Source organism: Salvelinus alpinus, chromosome 36, assembly GCF_045679555.1.
Source record: "Salvelinus alpinus chromosome 36, SLU_Salpinus.1, whole genome shotgun sequence".
In the NCBI taxonomy this organism is placed as follows: domain Eukaryota; kingdom Metazoa; phylum Chordata; class Actinopteri; order Salmoniformes; family Salmonidae; genus Salvelinus; species Salvelinus alpinus.
The window spans coordinates 6943338-6956121 of NC_092121.1; the positions used below are offsets into that span (position 1 = coordinate 6943338).

The 12784-nt window shown below is 44.0% G+C and overlaps 2 protein-coding genes across 2 annotated transcripts; one reads left to right on the forward strand and one right to left on the reverse strand.

Annotated features, from left to right (window-relative positions):
• Positions 1-98: 98 nt before the first annotated feature.
• On the reverse strand, positions 99-8656 carry LOC139564988 (tRNA N(3)-cytidine methyltransferase METTL2-like). The gene is made up of 9 exons (XM_071384951.1): positions 8325-8656; positions 7257-7345; positions 2233-2507; positions 1967-2016; positions 1706-1766; positions 1484-1623; positions 1250-1356; positions 989-1054; positions 99-638 (listed from the first exon to the last, which is right to left on the reverse strand). The coding sequence occupies exons 1-9, from the start codon at positions 8477-8479 to the stop codon at positions 475-477; spliced, it is 1107 nt and encodes a 368-aa protein (XP_071241052.1). The 5' UTR covers positions 8480-8656; the 3' UTR covers positions 99-474.
• A 1388-nt stretch (positions 8657-10044) lies between these two features.
• On the forward strand, positions 10045-11957 carry LOC139565252 (myb/SANT-like DNA-binding domain-containing protein 4). Its single transcript, XM_071385432.1, has 9 exons — positions 10045-10360; positions 10640-10710; positions 10798-10974; positions 11065-11126; positions 11209-11295; positions 11383-11424; positions 11493-11666; positions 11746-11781; positions 11880-11957. Exons 1-8 carry the CDS (start codon positions 10203-10205, stop codon positions 11779-11781), a joined length of 807 nt encoding a protein of 268 aa, XP_071241533.1. The 5' UTR covers positions 10045-10202; the 3' UTR covers positions 11880-11957.
• Positions 11958-12784: the final 827 nt, after the last annotated feature.

A 12784-nucleotide genomic window follows, 5' to 3' on the forward strand; every position in this document is an offset into this window, starting at 1 on the left:
TCTAAAACTGCCCATAACTTTTCAGGGAGACAGAAACGCAATCATCTTTTGAAATGTGAAGTGAAGGCAATTATCTGAAAGGAATCATGTGACAATGATGGGATTACACATAGTTTTTTAATCATCTTGAAAGTGTTAATGTAAAATATTTTTTAACTCATACAGCACAATTAATCTAAAATAATGAAAAATGGCAAACAGTCTGTTGAATGTAAACATTAGAACATTGGGTTTCCAGACCTTTTTTCAGGTTTCATTAGCTCATCATCCTTTTCTATATGCCGTTTCTGAGCCAGAGCTGTGAAAACAAATGGCTGAGGGAACCCAATAGCAAAACATGTCTAATGCTTTGCACACACATCACCCCTCAATCCATCTCCAATTCTATCTCTCCCTCCCAGGGGTTGCAGTCCCACATCTACCTCAGACACTAGTTCAATGATAAGCCACAGTGTTCTCTCTGCTGTTCCTGGCTCACTCCCGTGTCTCTGGCGGTTGGGTATGAGGCTTGCGGTACTTGCACTGGATCCAGACACGGTACATGGTCAGCTGCTTGCCTCTGTTCACCTGCAGCCGCCGGTCCACCATGTTCTGGACCTTCTCCAGACCCGCTTCACTGAAGTAGTCATGTAGCTCATCTGGAGAGAGATGTTATGGAGATATTATACACATAAAAAACAGAAAGTGTCTAGTGTCTGAGGTAGATGTGGGACTGTAACCCCTGGGAGGGAGGGATGGATAGAATTGGGATACCTCCATGAGACCATTGTGATGATGGACACCATGGAGATGGACTGAGGGGTGATGTGTGTGCAAAGCATTAGCCATGTTTTGCTATTGGGTTCCCTCAGCCATTTGTCTACACAGCTCTGTGTTCCCCCAGGTGCTTAGTTAAAAGGTAATATAATAAAAAATAAAAAACGGATTTGCAAATTACCACTGTTAAAAAGCAGTACATACTAGCCTTTTGATTTGATTGATTTATTACCTTGAGTGAAGAAATAGACTCGCGTTCCATCACCCCGGACATAAAAGTTATCTGACAAACACCTTCCTGAAAAAGGAACATTCAATAATTCAATATTTTCCCCAAAACATGTACATATTGCTAATCACAATTTACAAGCATTTTGCTACACACAAGCATTACGCTACACCCACAATAACATCTGCTAAATATGTGTATGTGACCAATATCATTTGATTGGATTCCACACAGTCCCACGCACGAGTGCCTATGGTAACTAACCTTTCTTGAAGCGTAGCTGTGCCATGTCATAGCGCCCATAGTCCCTGAGCAGCAGCACTCCTCCAGGCTTCAGCAGCCGAGCCAGTCTGCTGATGGAGGCCTGCATCCTGACAGAGAAAAAGAAAGACATGGGAATTTGATTGCACTTAATTTTTCCCTATCGCACACATACACACGCACCCACACTTGCTTGTTGCCACACTCAAACACGCACATCACACAGGGGCGTCTTACTTGTCAGGATGCAGGGCTGAGAGCACGAAGATGAGCACTATAACACCCAGGCTGGCGTCTGGGACAGGGTAAATAGCTCCCTCATCACCCAGGTCATGAACAAAGGCATAGCAGCGCCCGGGGTCATACTCTGAATTAGCCTGGTGGTGAAAGGGACAAGATGAATTAATCTATTTATCAGCCAACTAATGACATCATCTATCAAGCATTTCTCCTTCTCACCTTGACCAGCTCTACAGCGGTGCTGGAGAAATCACAGCAGTAGACAAAGAGTCCAGGGTCACTGTCACACACAAAGAAGACAGGGTCATGGAACATGGAGGTGCGAACCGGGTTGCATCTAATACATATTGAGATCTGAATAGCAGATATACAGCATGTGCATACGAAGAGGGTAGTAGCTAGTATAAACAGTCAAACTGATCAGGCTGCATACTGCATAAATGGGACTGCTCAATACACGTGGTCCCAACCACCACTCACTTGTTGGTCTTCAGAATGGGAAAGACAGTGTTGCCAACACCACAGCCAACCTATTGAATCAAAAGGACATAGGTTAGCCTACTCTATGCCCGAGGGCCACATATACTTAGCTGGACCCATATCTGTTTGTGCTCTTGCCAACTCTATTGCTCATTCTCACTGCAAACATGTTTGACATTACAATGAGTGACAATGAGTTGGCATAACACAGACTGGCACTCAAGCTAACATATACTGCAGTCACACTATGATACAGTATTCCTCACCTCCAGTATGCGATACATGGCACTGGATCCAGGGAAGTCACCATCTACAGGGGCCAGAGGGGTGATTTCACTGCTTTGACCCTGACTCTGTTCGAGACCATGTGGTTCACTGTCCTCAGCTCTATGGTCCCCAATACAGGAGTCCCGGTTGAGGCGACACTGTGGGGCCAGCTCAGGGAACTCTGTGAAGAGCCAGTGGCGGTCTTTGAAGAAGCGATTCTCATGGATGGTGTAGAATTCATTCCAGAACTCGTTCGCCCGGCACTCAAATTCCTCTGTTGAAATGAGTGGAAGAGATGCAAATTGACTACTACATATACTATATCTTGTTCTGGTACTTACACTACATGACAAAAAGTATGTGGACACCTACTCGTTGAACATCTCATTCCAAAATCATGGGCATTAATATGGAGTTGGTTCCCCGCTTTGCTGCTATAACAGCCTCCACTCTGGGGAGGCTTTCCACTAGATGTTGGAACATTGCTGCGTGGACTTGCTTCCATTCAGCCACAAGAGCATTAGTGAGGTCGGGCGATTAGGCCTGGCTCGCAGTCAGCATTCCAATTCATCCCACAGGTGTTCGATAGGGTTGAGGTCAGGGCTCTGTGCAGGCCAGTCAAGTTCTTCCACACCGATCTTGACAAACAATTTCTGTATGGACCTCACTTTGTGCATGGGGCATTGTCACGCTGAAACAGGAAAGGGCCTTCCCCAAACTGTTGCCACATAGTTGGAAGCACAGAATCATCTAGAATGTAAATGTGTGCTGTAGCATTTATGATTTTCCTTCACTAGAATTAAGGAGCCTGAACCATGAGAAACAGCTCCAGACACTTTATTCCTCTTCCACCAAACTTTACAGTTGGCACTATGCTTTCGGGCAGGTAGCATTCTCCTGGCATCCGCCAAACCCAGATTAGTCCGTCGGACTGCCAGATGGTGAAGCGTGCGTTTCCACTGCTCCAGAGTCCAATGCCGGGGAGCTTTACACCACTCCAGCCGACGCTTGGCATTGCACAGTGATCTGTGCGGTTGCTAGGCCATGGAAACCCATTTCATGAAGCTCCTGACAAACAGTTATTGTGCCGAAGTTGCTTCCAGAGGCAGTTTGGAACTCGGTAGTGAGTGAGGTTATATATATATATATATACAGTGGGGAGAACAAGTATTTGATAACCTGCAAAATCGGCAGTGTTTCCTACTTACAAAGCATGTAGAGGTCTGTAATTTTTATCATAGGTACACTTCAACTGTGAGAGACGGAATCTAACACAAAATTCCAGAAAATCACATTGTATGATTTTAAAGTAATTAATTTGCATTTTATTGCATGACATAAGTATTTGATCACCTACCAACCAGTAAGAATTCCGGCTCTCACAGACCTGTTAGTTTTTCTTTAAGAAGCCCTCCTGTTCTCCACTCATTACCTGTATTAACTGCACCTGTTTGAACTCGTTACCTGTATAAAAGACACCTGTCCATACACTCAATCAAATAGACTCTAACCTCTCCTCAATGGCCAAGACCAGAGAGCTGTGTAAGGACATCAGGGATAGAATTGTAGACCTGCACAAGGCTGGGATGGGATACAGGACAATAGGCAAGCAGCTTGGTGAGAAGGCAACAACTGTTGGCGCAATTATTAGAAAATGGAAGAAGTTCAAGATGACGGTCAATCACCCTCGGTCTGGGGCTCCATGCAAGATCTCACCTCGTGGGGCATCAATGATCATGAGGAAGGTGAGGGATCAGCCCAGAACTACACGGCAGGACCTGGTCAATGACCTGAAGAGAGCTGGGACCACAGTCTCAAAGAAAACCATTAGTAACACACTACGCCGTCATGGATTAAAATCCTGCAGCGCACGCAAGGTCCCCCTGCTCAAGCCAGCGCATGTCCAGGCCCGTCTGAAGTTTGCCAATGACCATCTGGATGATCCAGAGGAGGAATGGGAGAAGAAGGTCATGTGGTCTGATGAGACAAAAATAGAGCTTTTTGGTCTAAACTCCACTCGCTGTGTTTGGAGGAAGAAGAAGGATGAGTACAACCCCAAGAACACCATCCCAACCGTGAAGCATGGAGGTGGAAACATCATTCTTTGGGGATGCTTTTCTGCAAAGGGGACAGGACGACTGCACCATATTGAGGGGAGGATGGATGGGGCCATGTATCGCGAGATCTTGGCCAACAACCTCCTTCCCTCAGTAAGAGCATTGAAGATGGGTTGTGGCTGGGTCTTCCAGCATGACAACGACCCAAAACACACAGTCAGGGCAACTAAGGAGTGGCTCCGTAAGAAGCATCTCAAGGTCCTTGAGTGGCCTAGCCAGTCTCCAGACCTGAACCCAATAGAAAATCTTTGGAGGGAGCTGAAAGTCCGTATTGCCCAGCGACAGCCCCGAAACCTGAAGGATCTGGAGAAGGTCTGTATGGAGGAGTGGGCCAAAATCCTTGCTGCAGTGTGTACAAACCTGGTCAAGAACTACAGGAAACGTATGATCTCTGTAATTGCAAACAAAGGTTTCTGTACCAAATATTAAGTTCTGCTTTTTCTGATGTATCAAATACTTATGTCATGCAATAAAATGCAAATTAATTACTTTAAAATCATACAATGTGATTTTCTGGAATTTTGTGTTAGATTCCATCTCTCACAGTTGAAGTGTACCTATGATAAAAATTACAGACCTCTACATGCTTTGTAAGTAGGAAACACTGCCGATTTTGCAGGTTATCAACTACTTGTTCTCCCCACTGTATATATATATTTTTTTTTTTCTCCCCAATTATGTGATATCCAATCGCTGGTCAGTCTTGTCCCATCGTTGCAACTCCCGTACGGACTCGGGAGAGGCGAAGGTGAAAAGCCTTGCGTTCTCCCCGAAACACGACCCCCGCCAAGCCGCACTGCTTCTTGACACACTGCTCGATTAACCCGGAAGCCAGCCGCAACAATGTGTCGGAGGAAACACCGTAAAGCTGGCGACCGAAGTCAGCATGCATGCGCCTGGCCCGCCACAAGAGCGCGATGGGACAAGGACATCCCGACCGGCCAAACCCTCCCCTAACCCGGACGACACTTCAGTACTCAGCGGTCCAGTTCTGTGAGCTTGTGTGGTCTACCACTTCACGGCTGAGCTGTTGTTGCTCCTAGACGTTTCCACTTCACAATAACAACACTTACAGTTGACCGGGGCAGCTCTAGCAGGGCAGAAACTTGACGAACTGACTTGTTGGAAAGGTGCCATACTCTGACGGTGCCACATTGAATGTCACTGAGCTCTTCAGTATGGCCAGTCTACTACCAATGTTTGTCTATGGAGATTGCACGGCCGTGTGCTCAATTTTATACACCTGTCAGCAACGGATGTGGCTGAAATAGCCGAATCCACTCATTTGAAGGGGTGTCCACATACACTATATATACAAAAGTATGTATCTAGCAGGCCTATGTATGGTTGTTTGTTTTATCACTTATCAGCGTCTAGCGCTGAAATAATTGATACCATACTCTCAGTTGGTGAAACTGTTCCCACAATTAGTTATTGTCCATGGGAACACCCACCTCTCAACACCACCCACCTGCTCTCGTGGATTAACGGGGTGCAATGAACCAACCTGAACTAAAATTTGGGCTTACACGAGACATTCTCCTTTAAACCTAGGAAGCAGCCATTCAGCAGCTTTTTAAGCTTAAAGGGATACTTCAGGATCTACTTTCCCAGAGTCAGATGTACTCTTGGATACCATTTTTATGTCTCTGAGTGCAGTTTGAAGGGAGTTGTTAACTAGCATTTGCGCAATTACTGGAATTCTTTCGTAACTGCTAGCATGCTAGTAGATACCATAGACTTCCAGTCATGGTGCTTACGCTAGTTAGCATTGGCTCGCAAAACTCTTTCTAACTTCATTCACAATGCATGCAGAGACATAAAAATGGTATTCATTAGTTCATTTGACTCTGGGGAAGTAGATAAAGAGATGTCATTGCCAAAATCCCAAAGTATCCCTTCTAATGTCAATATACATTTGGTACTTACCAAAGAAAGGAGTTTCACTGAGCAGCTATCGTCATTACTGCCCTACCCAAAAATTGTCTGTGTGACAAACAACTGAAAAAATGCCTTATATGGAAATAATCTTGTTGTTGAGCAAGTGCTCATGTGCCAAATCCACCTCATTACTGCCACCAGAGATGTGTATATAATGACGAGATGCTCATGTCTCCACCCTAACAATGGGAGTTGTTGTCCCAAAGCCGGGAAAGCAGTAGACAAGCTTAGGTCCAAAATAAGCCCATAGAAACGTATTGGGCTTATATTTGGACTGATTTTGGCGAGAGTGAAACCTCTCGCTTCGCCTCTTCCTCTCTGATGCCACGCACAGATTAGCTGATCCAGCAGCAGGAAAGGGAATTGATTGTATCACCTACAACAGTGTATGAACCTCATAATCAGTTGTTTCACCCATGCTACACGGAATGCAAAAATAGATTAAGTAGACAATATAGGGTACGTTTTTAGTGATTGCATATTTCAAGGCTTTCTTTAGTGTATTTTAATGATGTTACTAATATTGCAGAAGGTGCAGAAGAGGTGGATTTAGATTATTTCCAGAAAAGGCATTGGACATGTTCGAGAGCATTAAAACTGCAATGTATCATGGGTAAATTGTGACTGACTGACTGATCTTCAAATAATAATGGGTTGTTACTTATGATGCAAGGTGATTTGTGGATCAGTCAGTCGAGACATTATATACAGATCTCTGATGGCAGTAATGAGGTAGATTTTTTCAGTTGCATGTAACTTTTAATTTAGACCTTTTTTGGAAGTGCATACTGTCTGGGACGGCAGCAATGATGATAGTTGCTCAGTGAAACTCCTTTCTTTGGTAAGTACCACATGTATTTTGACATTATTAAGCTTGAAAAGCTGGTGAATGGCAAGTTGAATGGATGCTTCTCGGCTTAAAGGAGGACGTCTCCTGTAAACCCAGATTCTGGTTCAGAACCAACCTTGCTTCTCTTGAGGGAGGGGCTGACTGTTTTCTTGGACCTTCTTCTTGGCAGCTGCCTCTTGCTCCTCTGTCCACTCCACATTGTCCCTGAAAGTGAAAGGGACACCAACACCAATAGAAACCAAGAGGAAGACATGCTACCCATGCCTAGTTATATTCTGTCCACATGTTTGCCCAATAATAGACTAATGAATCCTAAAGTTACTCCTTACAGTCCAAAGACCTTACATGTTCTGTTGAGAAGCAAATGTACAAAAATGTGATAGAAGACGCAGATAGTTCATCTGTTTTCCGTAAACAAGCGCTGTAACATGGAAATATGACCGTGTGGGAACCCTAACCCTATATAAAAAATCTGTGTATCAATTTAACCTTGTTTTGATTTCTCGCTGATATGAAATGTAAGGTCTTTATGCTTCCAAAGCCGTACCGCAAGCGATGCATGTTTATGTTCAGACCAAGCCTTGGGGCTCTTAACATAATACACATGTACAGTAGACACCTTCATCCAATGACTCTTGTGTAATGTAATGGAACTGAGAGTCATGATCAAGGGCTAAGCATGTGTGTAGAACCATAGAATTGAATGCTGGGATTGATGATGCCTCCATCTCGACAGGCTTGCTCATCTCTAACTACCACAGCAACTCAGTTCTGTGCCCTTCTAGTTTTGTGTGTGTCATGGGAGAAGCCTTCTCAGTTTCTGATTTGAAATCGACACTGCTGTCTTCTGTAACGTTCAAACTTGTGTCCTTGTTACATTTGTTTTGTGTCAAGATGCTCTTCAACATGGCTGAGAGCTCCTATACTCAGCATAAAGAGAGGTTGCGTTTCATAAAGACCTATGCATGCTGCATGGACAGGTTTTATACATTTCAAACAGGACATGTAAATACCCTCACAAATGCATGGAAGCGGATTTCAAGAGCACTGGATTTGACACAATATCTTTTGTGAAGGGGCCTTTTTCGAACATTTGCTAAAAACCTGTATGCTACCCAGCCAGCATAGATGTTATCTGCATATGAGAGTCTACCACCAGTAGTAGGCATGCTAAAATACGAACCATGCGTTATGTTGAAAAACTTGACGTGGGTCTGTCAGGAAACGGGTTCCGAACTGAGGTCTTTTCAGTTCTCCAGATGTGGATTCTGGTAATATTTGTTCCGTTTCAGTGATGTTTTGCTCCACTATCCCTCCCACAGTAACGGGCGCTGCCATGTTGAATTGACGCACCGGAAGGAATGTCCAGAGAAATTGAAGCAAAGACTACATTGTCAACGAGATATCCCACTATAGTCAGTAAATCAGCATTGCCTGTGAGTACTCTGTTACACCAGTTGAGCGCGCCATAGCCCTACATTTGGCATTGTGATCGAGAACGTGGCTGCTGGTGAGATCTCCGCGTGGGGATGAATGGAGGTATGATGAAAGATGATGGCGGGCAAGGAAAACGTGCAGCAGATGAATAAATATGGAGTGTGGGATTGCACAAACCTTCTGGAAGATCTGGTGAAGGAGAAGACGTTGGATAAGGGAAAAAGGGGATTATGTTTTGAGGGAATAATGAATTGAGATTTGCACAGAACTTTTGGAAGAGCTAGAGTAGGAAGGTGAGGGTGAATTCATTGTGGTGGCAGGTGCAGTGATGACCACCGAGAAGAAGCTGAGTGTAGAGGGAAGCAGTGTGGTGAGGGAGGTTGGCGCCAAGTGCAAAAAGAGGGATACGTCCTATAGTAGCTCAGAGGTGGAACCTGACGAGTTTATGGATGTAGTACCTGCGGTGAGGATCGCCGAGCGTCCCGAGGATGAAAAGGATGATTCTGGCCCAGTGGGACTGAGATTTGTGGAGGGAATCGATCCTTGCATTTTGACTAATCCATATGTGGTGTCAGGTTGGATGGAGAAGAGGTTGGGGACTGTTGAAAGTAACTCTGAATGGAATAGTGATGATTTATTGTGTTTCTTCAGTCCAGAGGGAGCGGGCGCTCCGGATCATGCAGTTAGGGACAAGAAATGTGACTTGCTTTGCTCTCTGGAGCAGGGTGGAGTTGAAAGGAGTGATAACAGGGATGGCATTGTGTTGAGGAGGATCAGTTGAAATGGAAGATTCGCGGTGTCTGTGACACCCACCGTATGGTGCGACGCAGACCCGGTGGAGAGCGTGGGGAAATTGAGAAGACATTGTCTGTCCTGCTGAGTTTTGATGTAGAGTCTTTGCCCGACAAGGTCAAGTTAGGAACTATAAGGTATCCGGTGAGAGATTTTGTTCCTGAAAATACTACAGTGTTTTAGGTGTCAAGCTTCTAGGTATGTTGCAGCAGTGTGTAGGAGGGGAGATTCCTAAATGTGAGAAGTGTATCAAAAATGTAATGTAGGTAGGTCGTGAATGGCCTCACACACCAGTATAGTAGGTGGTGGTGTATGCACCTAAAAGTTGGATGCGCTCCGCCAACCAAATCCTTTAGAAGAAAAATAAGACTTTGCACCGCCCCTCTGGAAATCCTTGGGATGTCCCTCTACTCGGCTAACATATGGAATTGTTTTAATAAGATGGTCATACCAAGGATAATTTAGCTATTTGATTTAGAATTTTACGACCCCTTTAGGTATCAAAAATAAATATAATACAATTATTTGATGAAACATTGAATTTGGCCTGCTATTGCTATTGTCCCATTGAAACGCATTGAATAACAGATTCACACATGGAAAAACAGGGGCCTGTTGCACAAAAGTAGAATTAAGACATCCGGGATAAATGACTCAGCTGAGCTCAATGAAGCCAAAACATGTGCGTCCAGGCTTAATTGGTTGCACAAAGACCAAGCCAGGATGAGCAGACACGGATTCATTAAGCCAGGTGAAACCAATCCTGGATAGGTGCGCGCTCACGGCTCACTCAAATAGACCCCGCCACAGATCACAGATTAACTGATTTACCATGGCAACTAGAGCCGCGTACTTTTCCCCGTCGGAAGCACAAATCCTCATGGAGGCATACGAGGAGGTAAAAGATATAATTAAGAAGAAAGGCAACACCGCCACAGTGATAAAGCAAAGAGAAAAAGCGTGGCAAAGTATTGCAGACCGCCTGAATGCGTAAGTAGTGCACAATTACACACTCACCGCTCCGCTGAAACATCACAATTACAATTCAAATATTTAATTCACATCTCCAAAAATGCAGTTGTACTGTAATTATGAAACGGTTAAATTTTTAATTGAAATGCACTGCAGATATGAGTGAAATTGTGTAAAGTAACTCCATCACACTGTATAAAGCTATGATAAATTTTTTGATATTTTTACTGAAAACAAGACAAAAATACCAAGTAATTTTTTGCAGTGTGACTCCATTAAATGTGTGTGTGTGTGTAGATTAAACATGAACGGGCCAAAACGGACATGGCAGCAGGTCAAAATCAAATACAAGAACATTCTGCAGAATGGTATGGTCCCTGACTAATATTTAACAAAGCACAAGCATATATTGTACCCAGAAGGTGCCTGCTCACACATTGTCTGTACTGTTTTAGCAGTGAAAAAGAATACCCACAGACAAGGCACGGGTGGTGGGTCACCAAAGGCTGACCTTACCCCAGCAGAGGACATGGCCTTGGAGCTAAATAAAGGCAGGCCCGTCTTAGAGGGGATCCCTGGGGGGAAAGAGACGAGCATAGGTTCCTCCCAAGATGCCACCCGCTTCATTCAAGGTATGTCCTTCCATCTCTACATGGGATACAACCACATTCATATTGAATCAATTTGGACTGTCTGACTTTGGTTTACCTATTGCCTTGCAGTGTCTGGCAGCACTGTGTTCCTGTTAGAGCCACCAGCACAAGCACCAGACGATGCTGATCCAGTGAGTACTCCATCAAAGGCATACTGTAGGCCTGGCATGTCTTGTCTACTAGCTTCAATATGAATCCGATTAAATGTGATAGGGTGAAGGCCCCAGTGCAGCAGCAACAGCACATGATGGAGACGATGATGAGGAGGAGACCATCTCTCTGGATTCCAGAAGGCATGAGGTATCATGTTAAGACTGTGAAAGTACTATTTACTCTACAATGGTGAGGAGTCCTCATCAAAATCAAAAAATCTAATTTCTTTTACAGGACCCAGATGCTATACAGTGGGAAAACCAGCCTGGCAACATAGTGCGTATTAATAAAAGGACACCACATCCTGCCAAATTCCAGCTGCGCTAATTGTATTGTGTTCACAGAGCTCACAAGCTATCAGAAAGTTGTATGGCAACCACCTCCGGCGCCAAATAGAACTGGCAGACATAGACATTCAGTACAAGAAGAAAAAGATGGAAAATCTTGCACTGGAGTCCGAAATAAAAAAGAGGACAATTAGGAAACTGGACCTTGAAATAAAAAAACTTGAGAGGGAGGTGAGATATGCCTTCAATGTACACTGTATGCTAACTGTAACACAAATGTATTAATCATTATTTTTCTTTCCTCCCCCAGCTCCAAGAAGATGACACAGCTCAAAATAAAAATTAGGTATATTCTCGTAAAGTCAAGTGAGCCATGACATATGAGCTCTTATTGTGAGCACACAGGACGGTGGCATCTTTCTAAGGTTTTTTTTATTTTCCCAGCAATCAGTACAACCAAGTCATCGTTATAAGGCATCGCCCTCTTTTGCCCACCCCCCCAGCACCAGGTGTGGCCACTAATAGTGAAAAAATCGAAACAAAGTTTGTTTTGAAGTGTCTGGGCTACCTTCTGACAAGTATTGTGTGGCTTGTGGGAATCCTAAAGCAAAACAACTGAGATGTACAGTACCAGAAATGAATAATAGAAATGAATGTAACCAAATGATGGGGATTGCCTGTACATTAACTAGCCCTACCGGTTACATATGTAATGGGGAATTGATCATAATAAACAAGGGGCAAGCAATTCACACAATGAAACAATGAATGTGCAAGAATTGGCGGGTGACAGTGGAGCACATTCTGGAGAGAGCATGCATTCCTCTTCTGCTTGTCTCAACATTTCAAATGATAGTCGAGACACATTATCTTCACACATTTTAAATGCTTTTTACTAGCAGCTGCAACTCAATAATCAGCTAAGCCTATTGCCACACGCACTGCCCAAATTGCTGGCTTCCCTAATAGCCATAGGCCTACGCACATGTAATTTGAAACAATCCACAACTATATATATATATATATATATATATAAAAAAAATAAGCTAATAGTCACCTATGGCTAAGTCAAGCTCTCTCGTAAAGTTTTTTGAATAATTTTATTTAGACAGAGGTAATTATATACCTATGGCAAAACACCAATGTACTTTAGGGGTTAGCCAGCATTTTAGCAGTGCACTGTGCACCTGCCAATGTAACTTTTTAATTCGCAAGTGTCTGAAACCGGAGATCTGTATATAATTACGAGATGCTCATGTTACGGTTGGGTGAAGCGGCAAAGGAGCGCTGAGCAACAGCTACATAGACAGCGGAGTGGAAATCCTGCACATGCGCAGAAATCTCCGTAT

What these genes read in the sequence shown, in the direction of transcription:
- LOC139564988 (XM_071384951.1), bottom strand. Translation starts at nt 8,479, where the DNA reads ATGGCAGCGCCCGTTACTGTGGGAGGGATAGTGGAGCAAAACATCACT. An exon ending in GTTTTTCAACATAACGCATG is followed by an intron (nt 7,346 to 8,324) that starts GTTCGTATTTTA and finishes TTTCACTTTCAG; the next exon opens with GGACAATGTGGAGTGGACAG. An exon ending in CCCATTCTGAAGACCAACAA is followed by an intron (nt 1,767 to 1,966) that starts GTGAGTGGTGGT and finishes TGTGTGTGACAG; the next exon opens with TGACCCTGGACTCTTTGTCT.
- LOC139565252 (XM_071385432.1), top strand. Translation starts at nt 10,203, where the DNA reads ATGGCAACTAGAGCCGCGTACTTTTCCCCGTCGGAAGCACAAATCCTC. An exon ending in TGCCACCCGCTTCATTCAAG is followed by an intron (nt 10,975 to 11,064) that starts GTATGTCCTTCC and finishes ATTGCCTTGCAG; the next exon opens with TGTCTGGCAGCACTGTGTTC. An exon ending in AAAACCAGCCTGGCAACATA is followed by an intron (nt 11,425 to 11,492) that starts GTGCGTATTAAT and finishes TTGTGTTCACAG; the next exon opens with AGCTCACAAGCTATCAGAAA.